At 45.0% G+C, this 23,549-nt stretch overlaps 1 protein-coding gene across 36 annotated transcripts in view; it reads right to left on the reverse strand.

The window, feature by feature from the left end:
• Rbms1 (RNA binding motif, single stranded interacting protein 1) overlaps positions 1–23,549 on the reverse strand; it is a 224,219-nt gene that overhangs the window by 15,343 nt on the left and 185,327 nt on the right. For 34 of the 36 annotated variants that reach the window (XM_087653103.1, XM_087653097.1, XM_087653091.1 and 31 more), the window contains 2 exon segments: positions 15,797–15,954; positions 13,931–14,010 (listed from right to left, as the gene is read on the reverse strand). In XM_087653103.1, the coding sequence (XP_087509229.1) occupies positions 13,931–14,010; positions 15,797–15,954 (238 nt within the window). 36 annotated transcript variants of the gene reach the window in all.

Consider the following 23,549-nt stretch of genomic DNA (forward strand, 5'->3'; position numbering starts at 1 on the left):
ATGGTTCCCAGCACGAGGCAGATGGGAACCAGGGCTGAGAATGTGAGAATGTGGCACTCTTGCTGCAGGGAAAAAAAAAAGACTCACCCTTCTGAGAGGACAGAATGACTATATTTGATGTTCCCTTAAGACACTAGCCTATCTAGGCAAATAAAAATGAACACTTAAACCCCAATGCTAAAACCACCCCTCCCAGGCCCCTATGTGAGTAAGCTTGTAGTCACTACTTGAGAGAGCTGAGGTGACAGAAAGTGTCTCAGTTGATGACAAAGGACAAATCAAGAGGTCATCTGGAGCAGGGAAGGTCCACTGTTCTCAGCCCAGTGCTGCTCTCCAGGCTGTAAGGGTTTTATATGGTCTCTCGTGGTGAGAAGCTCAGGGTGTGTCCATGTTCACGGCGAGGAGACGCTGGTATCAGAGATTTTAGCAAACCCACCTCTGGGTTTACATGGCTTATCAGGAAGCAAACTCCTTTTATCAGGGTAAAACTCTCCCATGGAAAGAAGGTAACCAGGCAGGACTCGTTCTAAAACACATCTCCGGTTCAGTACCTGAGTGGCAAGACCCTCAACATGCGCTCAACAACCGATGCCCTACCTGGGGACAACGTGACTGCCACGAATGTTTATTCATCTAGAGTCTGCCCTGTCAGGAAGAAATCCCAGGTGACACAACAACTGTGTGGTGTGGAGATGAGGGTCCAGGGAGTGATGTCCTGTTTATAAATACATCATTTAACCTGAAGCGAGCAGACTGGGAGAAGGTGGCTTTTCCCCATGTGAATTCTGTTTACCGTATTATTTTGTGCTGTCATTAAGATTTTTTTTCTCTCTCTAAAAGCAAAGAGCAGGTGGCTAAAGCAGTGTGCACACTAGCAGTGCTCACTTCAGGCAGACTCCTAAAACACTGCCAGCCGTGAGACATGGCATGTCTTTCAGACAGTCGCCAAGTTCCTCATTTCAGCAAAATCAGAGTGCCGTGAATTCCACGGGACATGATAAAAAATCCTAGCAGATTTCTTCCTCTTTTAAAGTTCTCTTCGGTCTACTTAACTCAGTGTCTACTATGTGCTAGGTCCACAGAAGCAGGCTGTGCAGGGCTAGTGTGCTGTGTAGATGAGGAGGTGCCCGCCCTTAGGAAAGCCTGTTTACTCGTCAATAGGTCAGAAGAGAGTGCAGACATGTGCGCTTTAAGAGAAATGCTCCGTTGAAACGGATACAGATGCAAGAACAGCTGACATTCTTTCCTGACACTACTGCATTGACTTGGGGGCACTGGTAAGAAAGAGCCCGTGCTTAAGAGGTCTTAATGCCTTGTTTACTACCAAGACCACCCACTTGCCTTAGGAAAGTCACACACAGTGAGGGAATTTCCTGGTGACAAAGGGTTTAATTCACTGTAACTGACAGTTGTCCCGACACTGTGCAACCACTGAATGAAGTTTGGTTAGATTTTTTTGGGGGCCGGGAAAACAAGATGTGGGCCAGAGTTTTATATTCTGTTTATGTGCGTGCAAGCCTGTTACAGCATGGACAGCCTCACTTCATCTGCCTCTCTGGCGCCGCCATACCAGACCGCAGTGCCTCTGGAAATCCAAAGCACAGGTTCTGGGCTAAAGAGTCAGGAGTTCCTGTGTGACGTCAGCCTGTTCTACAGCACAGACCCTTCAGTAAGGAGAAACTGAGGCACCAGTGACACATCAGGAGCACCAGAAATACTGAACAATAGCTAAGTTTGGTTGAATGAACTTGACAGAATTAGTACATAACAGACAAGTCTTTAACATGACCATTTTCCTAGAATAACAATTCTTCTTGATTTCATTTTTAATTAATGCATGTGTACGTTCATATGAGTGCCCACGGAGGGTAGAGACCAGAGGCGTTGGATCCTCTAGAGCTGGTGTTACAAGCAGTTATGAGGCAGTCAACCTGCATTCTGGGAACTTAGGTCCTCCGTAAGAGCTGTGAGTGCTCTTAACTGCTGAGCCATCTCCACAGCTCCTTGGACATTAAGTAATGCCTCCGTCGGTGTGCCAAAGGGTAACTGCAGAGTCCTGATGGTTTCTGTGCATGCGGTTCACATGTATATGCAAGCCTACATGGTGATGCTTGGTATCTTCTTCCTCCATCGTTCTCCGCCATTTTTATAAAAAACTCGTCGATCCTCTTGTCTCTGCTACTCCAGTGCTGGGACTACGGGCACATGCTTGCCCATGGCCTGCTTCGTATGTGGGTGCTAAGAATGTAAACTCAGGTCCTTGGGCTTATGGGGCAGAAAGCTTATGACAGAGCCATCAACCTAGTCCCTGATAAATTGTTTTTTTGTGCATTCCACATTAGCAAAATATATAAATAAATAATTACCCAAACCAACTGACTCTCCCAAGTAATAACAAGTACTTATGCTGAATTTATCTTGAATAAGGGTAAGCTCTGACATCTTGTATGATTTCTCAGGTCACAAGCTCTCATCACCCAACCCTGGAAAGTTATTTCCTTATGTATCAGAATCAACGGGAACACGCACCTTTCAAATTCTGACGACTACAGTGTTGCCTTGAATACTACTAAGGGCCCCAGGCAGAACCCCGGATAGACACTGATCTCATATTTCCTGGCACCTCTTGAGAGCCATCTAAGGTAATGGGACTATTGTTTTTTTCAGTGTCTCAACAGAGCTGGAGCGAAAGGCTCTTTACCCATGCCTGTCTGTGTGATGCTGGCACTCCCTCCTGAGAGAGCAGGGGTAGTTATACCCATAATGCCTCGCTGCAATCTCCATCATATATTTTATCAGCCTCCAAAGCTCAGACTGTGAAGGTCGGTGCTATTCATACTAAACAGCGCTCCCCAGTGCCTGCTGTGAGCTCTGTGGTGAAGAATGGGATCTTGGCAAGCCACTGTGTTCACCTAGCTACCTACCCTCCTGGGGTCTGCTCTGCCCTTCACAGGACAGCAGGCCATTTCCCCAGTGCATGTTAAATGAGGTTTTCTTCAGGCTCAGATGTTGACAGCGGGAAGAGCTGGACAGCCCACTCCTTCTAAATCCCCTACTCTTCTAGTTATCCAGCATTTGACCTTAGCCATCGTATTGCAAATGGTAAACTGCCCTTGGTAAGTTCACCTAGTCTGGAAAACCAGTATACTCAGCCACCACGGTCAGCTTTTCTGATAATGGCTACTTTTAAAAAATGCCCTAACACAGTGAGCTGACCCTAGTGGAGAGAGAAATGGAAGTTAGTTCCCAGCGGCTACAGGCACCATTTTTACTATAGGAACTTTCCCCATCTATTTCAGCTGCATTAACTGCCTTTAATTTTTTTCTTTATTTTCTTTTGTTAAATCTATACATGGTGAAGGAAAAAAAAATCTGGACTTTTCCCTCAGAAAATCTGACCCCTGGTTTTAGAAGAGACCATCGACATTCTACTGTGCTGCTTTAGAGCAGCTCTACATGTCTCCTGTGTGCTCTCAGAACTCAGAGAACAGCTGACTCCACATGGCTGCTACCTCGGAGACGGCCGTGTCACCTGGTCATCATCTGTATTGAGAGGAAGTTACTAGATCGCTTCCACTCTGCTGTAAGAACACGGCTGAGAATGGAGGAGGTTCTAAAAATACTTGTCTTGACCTAAAGGTGTAATCACGGTGTTGCTTGTGTGGAAGTTATTCGATATGCTGTCCAAGCACTGCTGCACGCGGTGAGGTATGAGAAAACGACCGGAGCAGCTTCTGATGTGGAAAACTGTGTAGACCCGCTGTTGGAGCTTTTACAGATAACACTGAGCAAAGTCTAGTGCTCACAATTAGGTTTTTGTCAACCTGACAAGCTGGAGTCACTTAAGAGGGGATGTGATTGAGAAAACTCTTCCATCAGATTGGCCTGACGGCAAGCCAATGAGTATTTTGATTGATGACTGGCGGGGGAGGGGCCAGTTCATGGGAGAGGAGGGATAGTGCCACCCCTGGGCCTGCTGTCTTGGATGCTGTAAGGAAAGCAGGCTGAGCAAGCCAGGTAAGGAGCACCCGCCTCTGTGACCTCTGCTGCAGTTCCTGCCTGACTTCCTTCAGTGACACAGTGTGACCAGAGAGTTGTAAGAGGAAATCAAGCCTGTATTCTCCAAGCCGCTTTTGGTCATGATGTCACATCACAATAACCCTAGCCAGAAAATCTGGAGAGAAACACGGGGAAAGGGAGAAGCATTTTCCCAAAGACCTTCTCTACCACGCTGCCGAAGACAACATACTACACGTCTGGGTTGCGGGCATGTGGTATGCACGTGCTCAAACAGACCCAAGGCTGTTGACTGCATTTCTAGCGTCTACATGCTCACAGTTAATTCCAAGACATAAAATGAACACAGGGAAAGATGCTTCATATGCAAAAGCAGAATCTCTGTGTAGGTTTTCCCTAGAAAGACCGGTAGGGTTCAGAACAATTCCAAGACCTCAGCCACACTGGCTTGTGAGATGAGACAATAAGGAAGAGGCTATTCAAATGTGATGGACACTCTTGGCATTCCTTATGAATGTGGGACCACACAAAAAGCGTTACATCCAGCCGTGCGTATATAAAGTGTTTAATGACTTCCTATTAAGAATAAAAGAATGTGGCTATTACAAGTTAAAAATATACCTCAACTAAGAATCCACCAGGAACTGCCTGGGCCGTGCTTCTAAAACATTCATCCTGAGCGTCCATTACTGATTGATTGCCCATCACTCCCACGCACACTGTCTCCTGCTGTGCCCTGCTTCTAGCCAACTAAGCGACACAGCTGTGGCGTCTCCCTCTGGATGGTTTTTTTCCCCGGGGCTGCTGCGGTAGGATCTGACAGCCCCACCTGCGTTTGTCTCTTAAACAGTGTAAGGTGAGTTATACTGGCAACTTACTCTCGCTAGTCTCTTTCCTGTTGTGTTTTCAATTCTTAACTGGAATTCTTTCTTACCTCAGTTCCCAACCCACCACAGGTTCTAGATCTCTAAGAGAGGAGTCTTGTAAGACAGAGAGCTGGAAGGACACCCACCCAGCAGAAACTTTACTCTTCTGTGTCTGCATTTTTCCTCAGTCTATGCAGATATGCTCATTTTTACAATTGGCAATGGTAAGTCTGTCCCCATCTCCCCTTCATATTGTGGGACTTCCCTACCTTACCATAGACCTATCTGTTTAGTGGCCAGCCACACAGAATTTTATCTGAAAATGGATGACATACAGCTTCTGCAGTGTAACCAACAGCACTATACTGGTGGTTTTCTGTACAGTGGTTTGGACACTAGGTCTAGGTTAGTCCGCTAAGGTTTGAAACACACTAGCTAAGTCCTGCAAGCCATCTGATGTCTCTGGTGTCAATCTGTGGAATGAAAGCCATACTACCTTCTTTCAGGGGTGGTTCTAATTAACACAGTACTTAAAACAGTTTGGTGAGTATCATCTATTGCCACTAGGACTGTGACAGTGGGGTTTTCAGGCTTTGTAAGTTACTGCTTTTCTCACTTGTGAATTAAGGTAATTTCTCAGGAGACTGGTGGCTCAGAAGTTTGTGTGGACTGCCTGCTGTCACAGGATTTGATAATGAGAGATTTAATGGGCTTCTAGAATAAGGACCTGTTCAAGCTGGGGTCTGAGTATATTTACTGGCAAAAGTCTTCTAGAAGGCTGTTGTAGTAATGCCCATACATTCTACCTGAGATACATGGGCTTTAACATGATTTTTCCATGCATTGTTCTTTAGAGGCAGAAAGGCTTTGGTTTGCAGGGATGATGTGGGTGGGCTGTGCTCAGTTTGGGACAGCACCCCTGCAAACTAGCTCAAACTAGTTTGCAAACTCCCAGGCAGAGTTTGGCACCAAGCACGTGTGAAAGAACGCACAGCCATGTAGGTAGTTGTAGCATTGATTTGTGTGTGCATGTGATGTGTGTGGCGGACAGTGGGTAGTGTGGACTTGGTTCTCTCCTTCCACCATGTGGGTTCCCGGGATTGAACTCAGATTAGCATTGGTGGCAAGTGCCTTTACCTGCTAAGCCATCTCACCAGCACCTTTGTTACATTCAAAAACTGACCTCCCCTTATTATAGGGTGTACTTCTGCACCTGGGTCTGAGGGCAGCTTGGTGTGCGTCTCAAGAGTGTCTCACTGATGCTTGTGTGTCCAGGGCTCAGTTCCCGGTGCAGCCGTGTTCTCAGGTGGACTTTTAGGCAATGACTGGCTAATGAGGGTGCTGACTATCAGTGGATTGATCTGATGGTGTCACTGGGACTTGGTAACGAGGCGGTGGGATTAGCTGGAGAACAGACGATGGAAGTGTGTCTAGCAAAGGTATTCCTTATCCCTAACCTACTCCTGCCTCTCCTCTCTGGTTCCTGGCTAGTACAAGGTGAACAGTTTCCCTTCACCAAGCCTCAGCACCACGATGAGTCTATCCTCTTACAGGTTAAACACAATGGACGGAAACCTCTCCAAGTGAGTCAATGTAAAACCCCCCTCCTCTACAGTGTCTCCCACAGGTATATGTCACAGTGAATCGAGGTCTCACAGGGAAGTCCTTGCTCTAGGAACCATCCCCAATCATCCCAGAGTGACAGCAATTCCTCAAAAGCACCTAGAGTACTGGGAGGGAGAGGAAGAACAGTCACAGCGTTCTAATGCTACCAGAGCATTCCTCGAGGTATGCTTACTCTGTGACGCCCACCGGGGCTGGGTCCAGGACACACTGCAGTTACACAGAGCATACTCAAGTCTCTTACATGATACTGGGTCTGCAGAGAGCCTTTCCATGCCCTCCTGCACACAGCTTTGGATTAATTGACTCCTACAATGATATAAATGCGACTTAACAGTTACACTATACTGTTTAGGGACTAATGACCATGTGAAAAAATTTTCCTGAGTATTTTCCATCTGTGTTCTGTTAAACTGATGTATGTAGAGTCCGAGATATGAAGGACTTGGTATATTTTGTCCCAGAGGTGTCAAGATGTTCTGATTACACTAAGTACATCTAAGAAAAATACGTGTTTAAATAGGCAATGAAATTCTTTGAAGAGTTCCCTCATCTCAACCCCTTCTGTCTCCTGGTATTGGACAAGGCCCTAGTGATATCACTATGTACAGAGCTGTGAAGTGCAGGTAGAGGTGGTCTTGGCGGATGCAGATCCAAACGGATGAATGGGAGGACACAGGAGCAGATGAGAACAGGCCGGCCACTGGCTGCACCCAGTGCAGTCAACCCACAGCTCACTCCAACCCGACATGAACCTGCTGTGTGAGGCACGGCCAGGTGACACCAGCCGGCATAATGTAAACAATGGTGGCTGTCCATGCATGTGAAACGCCCACCTCAGTCACAGAAAATGCATCATCCGCAAAGCCACTCTTCCTTCACATACATGGACTCATTCAATGTCCTGCAGACGTTCAGAGTGGTGGGTGGACATGTTGCGGCTTGCGGTACCAGACACACTATTGTCCTTGGGGAGGAGTGTAAGGTGGCAAGGTGGAAGGGGTATTCAGAGCTCCAAGAGTTTTCCAGCAAATGCCATTAAGAATACTCTTTCCTGACAACATGCCCGCTCTTAGGAAGACAGTAAAAGAACATTTCGAGGTAATTTCCTGAATTCGGACCGTGATCAATGTCTGTGCCTGGGGCGTAGTTCCCACTTTGGTCATCAGCTCTACACAAGTGAAATTTCCCAGGCTGTTTCCAACACTCCCTTAGGTAGAAAGCCACTACTGCAGTCTTCCTCCACGAGGGTTTTTATCACTCGGTATTAAATGTTGAAAAAACTCTGTGGAATTCACCAAGGTTCTTTTACCCCAGGACTTCCTAGGAAAATCTGACCTAGTTTAAACCTTCAAGCACTCAAAACCAAGGCAAATCCAAAGGACAACACCACGGCATTTTCAAGGGAAAACGGGTGGGGAAGGATGTATAAGCAATTTAAAGATGCTGTAAGAAAAAAAAGTCTCCCGAAAATATGGCAGCAGTACACAAGAAACTGTGTGTTAAAAAAAGCACTTAGAAAACAGAAGACAGTATTTAACAATAATGCTCCTATATCTAAGTTATGATGGATGCCTCAGATTTTTTGCAGAACTAGGAACATGTTCTGTTCTATGTCACAGCCCCAGCCAGGGTGGGCACAGCTGGCATGGGGAATCCCGATGTCACTTTACAAGGTGGCAGGATGATGGGTAACGTAAATATTCAAACATGACTTTTACTCTTTTTTAGAGACAGGGCCTGAAACTTACCCTGTAGGCTCCAGTGGTTTCGAACGCATAGAGCTCCACCTGCCTCTGCCTCAAAGGCATGCACCACCATGCCCATTTGGATCTCCTCCGTTTAGCCTTCTAGAAGCTAGAGTACACGTGTTACAGCTAAGATGACTACACTGCTCCTTTTAGTTCTAAAACTTACCTTTGGGGGCTTTACTACGTTTCTATTAGTTTCCCTTTTCACTGGGGAGATTGTTCGTGACTTGGATACTAACTGGTTCTGTCAATGACTCAGGACCAGCAGATCCTTTGAGGACTCTAGCACACCAGGACAGAAGCCGTTATCAGGATGTGATTCTAGCTGAAGTGCCTTTCTTTTCTGAAACTTGGCTCCAGTGTCATAGGCAAACTGCCAACTATGCAAGAATCCAAGTACTCTGACAGGAACCATACTGGGTAATTCTGCTTATGCTAGCTAAACAATGCATCATCAAATAAGCCATCCTCTGGCTGTGTTTATGAGATGTTATGTCTACCTAGCAAGGAGCCCGTACATAGCATTTAACCATTCAGGAAGGCACACTCAACGTAACCTGCTCACCTCCAATCTGATCGATAATCTCAAGCCCTCCCCAGACGAGGAGAGAGAGCTGTCCCTGAGACACTGGCTAGCATTCAAAGCTCCTCTCAGTATGCGCACGAAAGTACCAAGTCCAGAGAAGCGGAAAACTATTCAGATTCCTCATGGGTTCCAACGTGTGCTGGGGACTTGTTTTGGCGAAAGGTTGGGTTTACTGCAAGACTGTGCTTCCAAGTCTCACACTAAGCCTGGAGGCGGTTCAACCTCATTCGTATGTCAGAGGCCTCCGAGCGGCTCTGAGTATTGGGATGAGCACGACATGACAAATGCTCAGAGAAAGCACTCAGTGAGCCCTGAAAGTACAGGGTCGGGTACAAAAGTAAAGAAACAAATGCTCCTGCCCACGAACAACTTGCAGCCTAGTCCTGAACCCAGATTAGCGCACAGGTTTTGGAAATGAGGTATCGAGAAGCAGTGAATGGGAACAAAGCCTCAGCTGTAAGGCCAGGCCTCTACAGTCAGGAGCTCAAGTCTCTTGTACTCGTTTGTCCCTTGGCATCACTTGGAAGGAGCTATTCTCCACAGCAGCAGTGTTGCCCGGCTCCGACAATCATCCACAAGTGGTTTGGAAACCAGGGGGTTTTCCTTGACCGGGTGTGGCCAACAGTCTGTAAACCCACTTCAAAGGACACAGTTTAAGGACACAACCACAAAGTCCTTTAAAGAACAAAGGAAACTGTTCACCCAGTCTGTGATAGGTCTGAGGTCTCCTTCACAGAGGAGCTGGAAGATTTTATCTCAGGCTGATACAATGGTCCTGGATCCTTTTCCTTTTCAACCAATCTTGCTGCTGCTACTGCATGAAGAAGAACTCAAAGAAGTCACAAGGTGGTGGAGACCAGTTCTTGGAAGGGACGAAAGCGGTGTGTGTGGCTGCTGTCCTGAGCGTGAGGAGGGTACTCAGACTGGCACTGTGCTAAACTCAGAGGGCAGGCTTCTACTAGTGAAATGGAAACACTCTTTCCTGTTATCCAAGTGTTGTCGATGGAAAAACAAACAAACTAACCAACCAAGTCAGGGAACTAAAGGAAGCTCTTCCACTAGGCTGGGTTTCTTTGAAGGCATTGTCCTTGCAGGACTTGGCTTTTAAGTTCCAAACGTGTGCCTACGTGCAGTTCACCTTGCTTTAAAAGTGATGTGCTTGTCGGGATTTAAGGTTGCAAGACCAAGTGTGGCCTGAGGGTCTATGCAGACATACAGATTAGTTCCTTTAGGAAATGAAATGGAACTGGGTCTAGAAAATTAAGATGATTTTCTGACCATCTTCATCAGCCATCTAAAGATGGAACCCGGGAGCTCTGGGAAAAAAGACCCAACACTGTTACCCATGAACAGCCTAAGAGCGATGTCCAATCCGGGGACTCCAGGATGGAACGAGTCTAACTTCAATATACTGAAGTGCTTTCTGGCTGTGTTCTACGCAACAAACTAGGGCGTGTGTATGGCATTTAGAGGTGGGGCCTGGCCAATCTTTTATGTTACTCCAGTTAATTCACAGGTTCTACTTACTACTGTAATACCTTTTTTTTTTTTGCATATGAGAAGTGCTGGACAGACTGTGGGGGCAAAGATACATTTGGCTAAATGGCATGCTCGCCTCTTCTGGATTCCTCTATGTTTGTTTACTGCCGTGGTTCAGGGTGAGCTCGAGGACCTGACTACTCCCCACAGGAGCATTTGGGTTAGTTCTTGCTGATGCAGCTCATCTACTGAAGATACCAGTGAGCAGAGGGCTGGAGGAACACCATGAAAGGATCCCTCTCCAGACTCCTACAAAATCAAGAGTCGATCTGCAGGACATGGGTATGAAGAGGCAGACAGTGATGCTGTAAGGAGATGGACTTAGTGGCTGGCACAGATTTGCAACTCCAGACCCAGAAACAGAAAGCAGACGTCTTATGCCTGCTGAGCAAGAAGTCTGAGAGTACGTTGGGGGAAGGATGTGACAAAGCAGCAGGAAGCTCTCTCTTCCCCTACGCTGAGAGCACCAGTGCCTCTCTTTCAAGCTAGGTGAGGTGGTTTCTGAGACACCGCCTGCTGGCATGGAGCATGTTGGGAACTAACCTCAAACCAGAAGGCAGGACGTCAGTCTTTCCCCACATTCTACCCCATAAGGTGCCAGTGTTGCCTTGTTGCTATGACGAAGCAAAATTTATTCAAAGCTAATGAACACTGGCTGTTACTTAGTATAGCTCACTGCAAGGCACCAACATAAAGAGAAAAGGGTTTCTAGGAGCTTCCTGTAACAGTGGGACTGACACATATGAACATAATCAGTGTTAGAATGGTAGTGTGAATCCTTTGGGGGTTCCCCAGGCAGAGTGTAACCCAGCTGGATCAGAGTAGGTCCCAAAGGGAGGAGACAGGCTCTCAAGAGTCTAGGAAGGAAAGAAGAGCACTTCTATTTCAATGGGAAGCAACAAGATCAAGTATAGGAACCGCGAGAGAGAACGCAGGTAGAAATGGCATATATTAGGGGTTCTACCTGTGATTCATTACTGAGGACACAGGGCAAAAGGGAGAAATGGAGGGGCAACATTAAGGGACAAGGGCTCTAGTTGCCACGGCCTTCAGTGTCATTCTGGGAACCCTAGGTTTTTTCGAGTGAACAGAAGTGTGAATTTTGTCTAAAGTTCTCTGTATATTTAGGAAGCAAAGTGAGGGAGGTTAAGCCAGACAGGACAAGCCAATGGCAGGCTTCTTTAATGAGAGAAAAGAGGCACACCGGGCAGTGACAGCAGGCATGAAGGGAAGGGGCAGATACTTAGGAAGAGAAATCAGGGATTTCAGTGATAATCTGAATGGGGGAGAGGAAGGACAGAGGTGGCCAGGCAAATCCAGTGCTGGGTTTCTGACTTTGGTGTCTGATTCTACTGAGGTAAAGAAGGCAAGAACAACAACGAGGGCAAGGAGTCTAGTTTTGGAGACGGTGGGCCTATGGAAGCTGATAATAGAAAGCTAAGAAGAGATGTATGACAGACAAGATACATGGACTTTTGGAAGCTCAAGATTGTGTAAAATCTATCAGAAGGGTTTGTCAGAAATGTGATATAAAAACAGCAAACTCACGGGGGCAGAGGCAGTGGCCAAGTCAATGGTGATGTGGGACAGAAGATGTCAGTCGTGAACAAGTGACCTATGTTTCCCTCCTTCTCTCCCTCCCTTTCAGAAAGACATGAAAAGCCCTAACTCCCAGAACCCCATAATGTGACCCATTATAGACAGGAACCTATAGACAGGTTCGAAGCAAAGAAGACATCACTAGAATGGGCCATTAACCATCCCAGTTGGCACTCTCATTAATGAAAGGACACAGAGGGAAGTTGAAGTGAAGAGACATGGGAAGAGGATGACCAACTGCCAACTAAGGAGATGCCTAGAGCAGACCCTTCCCTCCCAGTGCTCGCTGGAACCGACTTTGTACTCCTGCAGCTTGACCATCTGGCCCCCCAGCATTTTGAGTCTTAATCTACTGTTTGGCTATTGTGTTAAAGTCGCCCTAGCAAACAGTATGCTTGCTCAAATTTAAGCTACATGGTAGAAGATCCCACACTGGAGAGGACTGAGGACTGATGGAAAGAAGGTAGCCCTACTTCACTTTGAGATCACAAAAGACCAAGATGATTTCAAACACAAATGGATGTCATCTTCTGGAAAATATCTTGGCAGAAAGTAGTTTACACTGCTACTCACTAAATTCTGTGATAAAAAAAAAAAACCCTTCTATTATAGCAATAGTCACAACGTTTTGTTTTTAATTGTGATAAGTTTTGTTACCTTGACACAACCTACAATCTCCTGGGACAAAGTCCCAGGGCACATGTATGAGCACATCTGGGGGACTTAACTTAAGTTAACTGATGTGGAAGTGGATGCAGGCAATAATGAGTGCCACTAAAGAAAAGATAGTATAAACATACCCCAGATTTTATATAGACAGAAACAGATTATGAAGTTGTGTAGGTGCCAGGCCATTAGGTGCAGACTCTCACCTGAGTCCAGCTTTTCTGTAAAAAAAAAAAAAAAAAAAGGAGGAAGAGGAAGGAGGAGGAAGAAGGAGAAACAGGAGGAGGAAGGAGGAGGAAAGAGGAGGAAGGAGGAGGAAAGAAGAGGAGAAGAAGAAATAGTAGTAGTAGTAGTAGTAGTTGTTGTTGTTGTTGTACTGGCTGGTTTTGTGTGTCAACTTGGCACAAGCTGAAGTTATCACAGAGAAAGGAGCCTCCCTTGAGAAAATGCCTCCATGAGATCCACCTATAAGGGGTTTTCTCAATTTGGGATCAAGGTGGGTGGGGGGACGGCTCGGCCTATTGTAGGTGGTGCCCTCCCTGGGCTAGTAGTCCTGGGTTCTCTAAGAAAGCAAGCTGAGCAAGCCAGGGGAAGCAATTTAGTAAAGAGAGTCTCTCCATGGCCTCTGCATCAGCTCCTGCCTCCAGGTTCCTACTGTGTGTGAGTTCCAGTCCTGACTTCCTTTCGTAATGAACAGCAAAGAAATGGAAGCCAAATAAACCCTTTCCTCCCCAACTTGCTTCTTGGTCATGATGTTTTGTGCAGGAATACAAACCCCGACAAAGACAGAAGTCAATTCTCAGCAACCAGAGTCCCTTCTATTTCAGACCAGAAGTGTGGTTGTTATCCTGGCATAAAATGCTCATGAGGTGTGGTGGTCCGATTAATGACAACAAAGACAGATGACGCAGGGAAGTGACTGAAGCAGGGTATACACAAGAGCCATAGGAGCTGAGATCCAGCCATTCTGAAGACTAAGATGCTGGGCTCTCACTGGTGTGCCCAGCCATGGGAAGCCACAGAGGATGGTGGCGAGGTGGGATAAAAGACGGCTGTGGTCAATAGAGTTGATTCTGTAATGCTTTGCAAGTCAGTTCTTTAGTGCTCCAGGTAACACTCAACCTCTTCCTGGTCAGAAAATGTGACAATCTTATTTGCCAGTACAAACAAGTAGGTTTTTCAAGAGTAAAGTGAGGATTTTGGTCTTATGAGCCATTATGTGCTAAAGTTACACAGATGCTATATAGAACAAGGATTGATAAAACTGTGGGTAAACAACATACCAGAAACTCCTGGTGGGGTCTTGATGAATTTTCCATTAAAATGACCAATTACAGCTTCGCATTTTTCCGTTGATTCCATCCTAGTCATATAAAGACAAGACATTCACAGATTGTACACGCACAGCACAGAGAGACCTTTATAACTATGGCTTTAGGTTTAGGATGTAAATGAAACTAGCAGAAAACCACGGATGAGATAAGAGAAGGGATTATTCTTTCTTTAGCTGTTGCTTTGGCATTTCTACAGTAAAACAACTGATTGCAGAGTCACCCCGAATCATAAAAGACAGAATAAATTCTACGCAGAGTGTTTCATCACGGTCACACCAGATTATGATTTTCTAATTGCTAGAAATTTAAAAAGCAATTCATAATACTATCATGATCTGCACTAAAAAAATGAGTTAGAAATTTTGTTTTAAAGGTGGCCTTTCCTTTACGAACTCACAAAATGACAGGGTTGAAGAGTAGTAGTAATGGCTGGCAAAGAGGATGCACCCTGTATGTTTTTAACTTTCACTCCAGGTTTAAAATTAAATTAGTAAACTTAGTTATGTATTTTGTTATCTTGACTTTGAAGAAGGACTTAAGGGCTAAAGCCTCATGTGACTAAAAGCATTTGAGAAGTGCTTCTTGCTTTTCTTCAAAGGAAACATCCTATCACTACTCAAAATGCACCATACTCTGGCCCACTCAGCCATACCTTAGTTTTAACTGGCAGCTAACGGGGTTAAAAAAACCAAAAACAAAACCAGCACAGTTCCACTGGACTCTGTGAGGGTGTTACATTTATTCAGAAGAGTACCTCGGAAGGATGTCAAGGCTGGGCCTCCAAACGTCTTGACTGGTGCCTCTTCACCAGTGAAGAAGTGGGTATGTGCTACTAATATTGCTGGACAGGTATTTGAGTTTTCCTCCAGGCTGTGTCTGGCCCAATAGATAAGTGACTAAAAGCCAACAGAACCTTGTTGTAGCCCTTGCCTTTGTGACATAATGGCGAGGTGACAATAAGGTCCCTTACTAATAAATGCTTTGCTGAAATCACAGTTTTGCATTAAGATGTGGCTGTAATTTGTAGAGTTAAGTAAATGTCAGCATTTTCCCCTCTAATAATCAGCTAATAATTTAATGCCTGCTGATATTATCTGTCAGTGCCCACTGCTAAAAACCTCTTAAATAATTCACTGTAAAATCAGCTTTTGTGTAGGGGCTTTAGGATTATAAATCTGCCACAAATCAAAGCTCATTCTGTTTAATTTAGTTCTCTAGAAATCAACTTAGCCACTAAAGTATTCTTTCTAGGAAGAGGAAGATAGGAGGGGGTGGGGCTGCTTCAGTTATACCTAGAATGATCACTAAGAAAATACAAACCTGAAAAATTATAAACTGTTAACAACTGCTAAGTTAGATGATATACCTGCTTTCCTTTCCTGAGTGTTAGAATACTTATCTTAGAAGCCTAACTAAATAGTTATAACGAATCAAATTTCTATCTGAGCGAAAGACACTGATGTGTCTATGAACCTAAGGAGACTGCTCATTTGTGAGAAGTTATAGGCATCCCGAAGTAATGAATCAAACTGTCAGGACCCTGTGTCCAGGGCCACAGTTCTTGTGACAGTTCCAGCAACAAGCCATCAGGTGCTTAGTGTACTTGGTTTGGCGAGTCCAAAACGTTCCAAGATTCAGAAAAAGCTTGCATGTGAAGTCACATGCAATTTAAGTCCACAGTACAGCAGGCTCCTATGACCTTGTCTCACGCATTCTCTTTCCAGTCCTTTTTTTTTTTTTTCTTCTTCTTCTTCTCTTACTAGAGAGATGTAGCAGACCTACTTCAGTTAATAAAGAGGAGAGCAGCCCACTCACCTGGCAAAGCCAACACCACGGCTGGTACCACTGGAATCACGCAGGACCCTTGTAGAAATAACTTGTCCAAAGGGTTTGAGCATATTTTCAAGTTCTTGTTCATCCATGGACAGTGGCAGGTTAGAAATGTACAGGTTGGTAGGATCTTGTTCCTGTTGCTAAGGCAGAACAGAAAGACACTGTCACTTTCCAACACAAGGGAAGCGCTCACAGTAGCACCTGTCATTCAGCCACTGGATCTGCAAATCCTTTAAGTACTATATAGTGAGGCTGAGTATGTATGGACCAACCCTGTAGAGTTCCTTGTACGCTAGGTACACCTTCCCTCTACTGTCCCATGGTAGAATTGACACTTTACTTTTTTTTTTCTTTTCTTTTTTGATACATGGCCTCACTACATCACAATTCACAGCTTTCTGAAACCTGGGATTATCGATATCTACATCACCATATTTGGCTGCTTTCTTTCTTTCTTTTCTTTCTTCTTCTTTTTTTTTTTGGAGGCACGGTTCTCTCTGTAGCTATGGCTGTCCTAGAATTCACTCTGTATACCAGGCTGGCCTTGAATTCAGGGATCTACCTTCCTCTGCCTCCTGAGTGCTGGAATTAAAGGTGTGTGCAACCACTGCTTGGCTACTATTGTGTTTTAAGTAGCGGTCACCGGTGAGAAAAAGATATTTTCTAACCTAAACTAGAAACTCTAAGCCTTAGGAAATGATACAGCATGGGCAGAACAAATCTTAGGATGGAGAATAAATGGGGAGGGCAGGTTTGATTAATCTTTGTTCTACAGTTGACTGTCATCTGCCCATAGCTCAGAGAACTGCACCTGTTGAGTACTGGATTAGAAACGTAGAACCTCAGGCCCACACCGCACCTGCAGAACCGGAAGCTGCATTTTACCAGGATACTCAGTTGATTAATAAGTCTGAGAAGTGACACTCTCATCAGATCATGTCCCATTCACCCTTCTTAGGTTAGAGTGGTCTCAGTGGACAAAGACCTATGACTTAATTTCCCGATGAGCAATGACTGAGGTGTGCCTATGAAGAGTATGATGTTCAAGTCCCGAGGGAAAGCCTACCCGACAACAAGAATATTTTCTGACCAAGTCACAATTCCCCTGGGAACTGAGGTTGGCACAATCTTCACTTGAAACTTTCCTTGGATCTTATATTGCTTCTAAGAACCCAGGGCCTTGAGCTTTCTAGGCAATTGTCACACCACAGAACTGTATCCCCAGTTCTCCAATTTTATCTTTTCGCATTAAAGCTTATGAGTTGAGTTCTCTTTAACAAGGGCTATTGGTAAAGCCATTAATTAATAGCTTGGCCTTTGGCAACGGAATAACACTCTCATTATGGCTTCCTCAATTTCTGTGAGTACACGAGCATTCTAAAAACACATGTGAAGCATTACGCGTTTGCCTTGCACACTCTTTGCAATATATCTTAGCATTTAATTAAAAACTGAGATGGAATTGTCCCTTTCATATAATTTTCAAGTAACAACAAACACTGACCTTTTGTGCGGTATTTGTCTAAGATTTAAGAGTATCTGGAGCTGGGCTTCAGCTCACGGTTCGACCTCTTGCCTGGCATGATCCTGACCTTGATCCCTGGTACTACATACATTAACACAGACATGGATGGATAAATGAATGAAGTAATTTAATTCCCCCACAGAATGACGTATGTCCTGGTACGCTCAAGAGCTGAAGTTTACACAGACAGAGAAATACAGGCAACATACATATACCAAGTGCCCTCAGAACTTCCTGGCCCAGATATGAAAGAAGGCAATGTACAATACAAACAGGCCAAAGGCAGTGAACACTGGCTCTGAACCCAGAGGAACCTGAACACAGGTTATTAAAATATGTTGTGGGCAGGTCCAGTAGAAAAGTGAGAAATCTCAAAATGTTCAAAAGCAACACTACCCTTCATCAGCTTCTCACAGGCCAATCAAAACAGCACCTATCTTTGCTTTAGCGTTTTTGCTTTGGCTGAGATAAGAGTTTAGTGTGGTGCCACTGGTTAACTCAAATCTGAACAAAACATCTTATTGTCAACTAGATGAAGTGTATTCTTTAATGCTGAAAACAAGCCAGGTTATTAAACAGATGCAGGGCAATAATACATGCAGTGTTTCAAAATACAAGGAAACACAGTAAAGCTGGCTTTAGGTGTTAAAGCTTCCACACTCTCCTGAAGTGGGTGAGAGGGGAAGTCTTGCCCCTTTATTTCTGCTTCACCTGTCGCCTCACCCAGTAAATCGCACAGTTCCTCCTTGAGTCCTCTCATTTCGGATCCAACCCTCCAAGTCTCTGAAGCTTTGTTACTGTGGACACCTACACAAGTTGGGTCACTGCTCCTTGAAAATAGCTTCAGAGAGGAAAGGGCTTTTCCATGCGTCCCCGACTGTCATCCCATCTTCTGACAGTCAACAGAGGTGACAGAAAATATACGTGGAGGAGGTTTGATATGTACACGTCATGGTGGGAGGACAGAAAGGGGCTCTCTTAAAGATGCGAGAGTAAGCTTGTTGAGAGAACACAGGGCATTGAGAACAAGCTAAAGTCAAAACATGGAACCAGACGGCGAGGTGTCCCCTAAGGAGTTTGGCTTTATTTTGTCAGTTACTGTGGTAGATTTTTTTCCTACTCCAGGAGTGCTGGCATTGAATAAAGTGACTATTAGAGCCTTAGCTATACACTTCCTTGAAGCCCAGTGCTTTATCTTAGAGTTCATGCCTGTGAGCTTGACACTCGCAGAAGCTGAAGATGGAAAACTGCTTAAGGTGTAGGCATCCCGGGGCTACAAAGGGAGTCCTAGGCTAGCCTAGGCTACAGTATGAGACAGTATCTTAAGGTGTAGGCTAGCCTAGGCTACAGTATGAGACGGTATCTTAAGGTGTAGGCTAGCCTAGGCTACAGTATGAGACGGTATCTTAAGGTGTAGGCTAGCCTAGGCTACAGTATGAGATGGTATCTTAAGGTGTAGGCTAGCCTAGGCTACAGTATGAGACGGTATCTTAAGGTGTAGGCTAGCCTAGGCTACAGTATGAGATGGTATCTTAAGGTGTAGGCTAGCCTAGGCTACAGTATGAGACGGTATCTTAAGGTGTAGGCTAGCCTAGGCTACAGTATGAGACGGTATCTCAACATCTATGCCCATCCAACAAGGGAGCTAAACCTTACTTTCAAGTCTATTAACAATTTGAATTTTGAGAGACAGGCTTGATAACCTGACACCATTGAGTAACTGATACTTCAGGGAGACAAGCCCCATGTTTTGAGCAGTCTCCTTCTCTAGAAGTGGACTGGGTCAGGATGGAGGAGGGCTGTCACCTGACAGCCACACTCTTGTAGAAGAGGTAAGCTTTAGAGGCATCGCAGTGGGGGAGGAATAGGATTAAGATTCCTAAACCATGCTTAGTTTCCTACTAAGGCAGGAACTGGCTACTTAAAGGTCATGAAAGCACCTTTTAGGCAAAGACATGCCGTAATGACCTAAATATGTTATATGAGACAGGCACACCAAGATTCTTTGCGCTTTTGAAATTATGCTATATGGATTTCAGGGGTTCATACTCAAGCAAGCTCACAGAACTTGTTACACATTTGGGTCTTTTTTAAAAAGGGGGTTGACAAGGTAGATAGGATAATTTCTAATATGTATTTTAGCTGCTGCTGGGAATAAATGGGCAGCTATATTCTCTGTAGAGTTTTAATTTAACTTGAAGGTTGACCAATAGGGGGCAAAAACACCCAAATATTAAAACTGTTAAAAACCTGAATGGAGAGGGTTCACTCACTCTGATAGAGCAATATGCAATGGACTAAATACATGTAAATATTTCCTATGACTTAAAGACCTTATCCTGGGCATCTGAACTCAGGGGCCTTGTGCATGCCAGGCAGGCACTCTTCCACTGACTCCTGTCCTAGGCCTGCTAAGATGGCTGTTTTTTGTTTCCCATAGCAACAACCTCCTCAGTTAATTTTCCTCATTTGGGAAAGACCATTACAGCTAGTATTGTATATTCTTTCTGTTTATGCGGCTGACCCGTCCTACAGACACTACCCACAATGTTGCAGTAATTCAAAACTTAAAACACAGAAGACTGGGATGAAACCCCAGGCTGGTTACACGAGCCATCCTCCCCCTGGCCCCATCAAATCCTCTAAACATCCATGAAGTTTCATTACTGGTATATACTCATAGGAAATGGGACATAAAGTATTTAAAGTAATTGGTGGTGTTTTGGATGAAGATTAATTTAGTCTCTTTAAAATCAGTCACAACCCTAAGTGTTTCGTTATGTCTAAATAATAAATTACTATGCCTGAAAAAGTTAGTGTTATCAATTACAGGTAGCCAAGATCTGGAGACGCCAAGGGTCTCTTTATGTCCCCAGGCACAGGTGAGGTTTAGGAGCTTTTCTGACGAGTGGAAAAAGAGGTTCCATACTGGCTGTGAGGGGACTAAGTGATAGTAATGCTCACTTGAGTAGAAAAGCCAGGCTTGGAGGTCCCTCACGGTGTAAAGCACTCAGTCACCATCTGAAAGAAATTAACAAACCCTCCCTGTGCTTGTGGAATGGTTCCTGAAATGTAGGAAAGGGACTTGGCAGAAGGCACAGACATCTGTTTTCTCTTGTACTGAATAGGTTCACCCACCAGCAGACCGCCGCTGATGGGTGGGTGACTGCCGGCTGCTCAGAGCATGGTGGGCCTCTCGGTAAGGGGGACTGATTTCCTGCTCATTTGCCTGCTTGTTTGTTGAGAGAGTGCGCAAGCCTGCCACCCCTGATGTTCTGCTGACCCCCAGCCAACCTTAGGAGGTGACAGGGAAAGGCCAGTAGAAGCCACTCTATCGCAGGCGTCCTCCTCAAAGCCGTGCCTTACGTCTTTTAAGCCAGTTATCTGTGTGTCTTTTAATAGAATCTGATTTCTCTTTTTCTTTCGGAGGCAGGGTCTCACATCTGTGTAGGCCAGGCTAGACTGGAACTGAGCATGTAGCCCAGGCTGGCCTCGAACCATAACAGTTCTCCTGCCTCAACTTCCCACACGCTGGGACTTGAGGGGTGAGCCATCATCACAGCTGGCTTAGAATCTGAACCTTTTGAGAAGAAGACACACATTTAAAACATGTACTGTTTCACTTTACACAGGCTTTCCAGAAGGTCTGAAGCCATTTCTGTTTGTTAAGTTTCATGGAGGTACTGCTCCATGGGCATAATTTCCAAGCATCTCTTTCTGAGTTCCCAGTCTCGGTCCGGGCTTGGAAAGCAGCTCTTCTCTTAGTGAGTAGATAATTTTAAATCAATAAAGCAGGCACTTCATGCCCACCACATGGCAGTAACTGAGTAGGGCTGTGGAATTAAGAGCACAGATGAGACACGGCCACCTCAGCATTCTCGGTTTACAGTTGTGAAATTTGGTTTTAAGTGACTGTGGGCTCCTTACACACCCAACCTGGAACCCAGCGTATCAGCAGCATCACATCTCTGCCTCCTCCACCCCACTTCACTGCTTCATATCACATGAGAGGGAAAGACTTTGCTACGTGGGCTCTGAATATACTGCAGCACCCCAATTCATTCATAAGAGGAGACCAGACCACGGCTGGCCCCTGATAATACAACCACAGAGCCAGACTTAAACTTCCTTTATAAAAAAAAAAAAAAAAAAAAAAAAAACTCTCTCCGAAAAAAGATGTACTCAATCCTTCACTGCATCAGCATTAAGAGAATTAAGTCCAGATACTCAAACCCACAATTTTTTTGGTAGAGAATAAGAGAGCTGCTCGCATTTAAAACGTTAATTTGCGACTTTAAAAATAAAATGAAAAAAAAAAAAAAGAACAAGAAGAAGAAGCCAGGCCTTGAAACTTATATTCTGCAGAATGATGGTACACAGCCAGCATCCCTGAACCCGTGCACTGTCCTCCCCACAGATAATGGAGAATCAGGACCCCCAGCTAGCTTGCAGGAAAAGAAATCGTGAAGTCCTTGAATGGGGCTGGCATTCAGAGTACATTGCTGATATGACCTAGATGGTTAACCCACACCAAATCCTTTTATGAATAAATGGATGGTAAAGATTGCCTCCAAACAGAGTCTATTTAAAACACTACGCCCCTTGACGTGACAGGTGCTAGAATGTACGTAGTGGACTACCCCATTGTACTTTTCAATAGGTTGATAAAACAGGCTTCCTTCTAACTCATTTTCAACAATGTGTGTCAGTGCTCCCAGAATCCATAGCAAGAAGCCAGACAACCTGGAGAAAGCCTGCAAGAATCTGGCTGCGAACTGGATTAGGATGTGCGCATCCAGCTCCTATCTGTCTAAAAGAAACACGGAGGCCCGGGATGACATTCATGTGGAGAGAAACGCAGCCATGCTCTGAGCCTCCACATGTGGCCTGCTACCCTCTTGTTACCAGCCGAGCAACAGGGCCGCCAGCAGACCTACACAAAGCTTAGTCTGTATCCCACCAGCTTGCTGTTCACAATGGGTCTACGTGTGACTCAAAAGCCAACAATGGGAAAGGAGGCTGATTGAAAGGGCCTACCAGAATGGCTGGGAAGTAATTACTCTCTTCCTGATGCCTGGCGGAGGTAGATGGAAGCTAGGGCTCGCTGGAAGCAGGCTTGGCAGTGCACTGAATAATCCTGGCACTCAGGAGCCAGAAGTGGGAGAGTCACAGATTAAAAGCCACCCCGAGCTATGTGGTAAGACCTCTCAAATAACCAAGAGAAGCGGCCACACAGAGTGTTCCTCGTGTGAATTAGATTCCTCTTGGAAGGCTGCCTAGGAGGCAGGGAGAGACAGTTCATCAGAGCAAGGCGGATACTAGCGTGGGGGATGGGTGGCAGATTGGGTAGAGAGCTCGGAAAACTCCCAAGAGTACTTGATGAGAAAGAACATCAGTGGGTTGCCCAGGAAAGAAGTCAACACCAGACTAGATCATCGATAGGCCAATAAACCTTCCCACTTTTTGCCCCAACTCTGAAAGGGTTAAAAAAAAAGGCAGCTAAGGAGTTGAGGGAGACTGGGTAAAAACAGACACTGCAAACATGTCTGACCCAGGGGAAGGGAAACATTACCACTGTGGCTTGGTACTCAGAATTTCTGTGAAATAAGAGTCTATATTTAAATTATAAGCACTACACATCATACATTAATAATCTCTTCTTGAAAATCAGGTATTCAGCCTCAAAATGTTAATCAAATGTTAAAATATTTTGCATTATTTTAGTAAGAAAAATTATAATACATTTTACACTAATGACAACCCCCAACCAATCTTCTAAAACGTAATTAGATTGAGCTACAATGTAACTAAGCCCATTCATCACATGCCGGTCTACATATGCACATAATTAATGATTGTTGGGATGGAGACTTTCAAAATGCTGCTTCCAGATCACCAAAAGTCAATACAATTGCCAGCAACTGATTGTAATGTAGGCTGTGATGCCAGCTCCCTGAAAGCCAGCAGCAGCCAACACTCATGTATTTTACAGGGCTCTGGGCAGTTTGTGAAACCTTTATGTATGACCCATATCACACTGCTTCTGAAACACAGTAAGGCTTTCCCCCTAACAGGCCCTTATTTAAATATCACACCAGATAGAGAGGAGGAACACTGTAAATGTACTGAAAGAGACGTTGGCATTCACGGTATGAAAAAATCAAGAGACAGGACTTTCCGAACTGGGAGTAACTGCGAAAGCCATGGGGA

Source organism: Rattus norvegicus, chromosome 3, assembly GCF_021556685.1.
Source record: "Rattus norvegicus strain SHRSP/BbbUtx chromosome 3, alternate assembly SHRSP_T2T, whole genome shotgun sequence".
Classification (NCBI taxonomy): domain Eukaryota; kingdom Metazoa; phylum Chordata; class Mammalia; order Rodentia; family Muridae; genus Rattus; species Rattus norvegicus.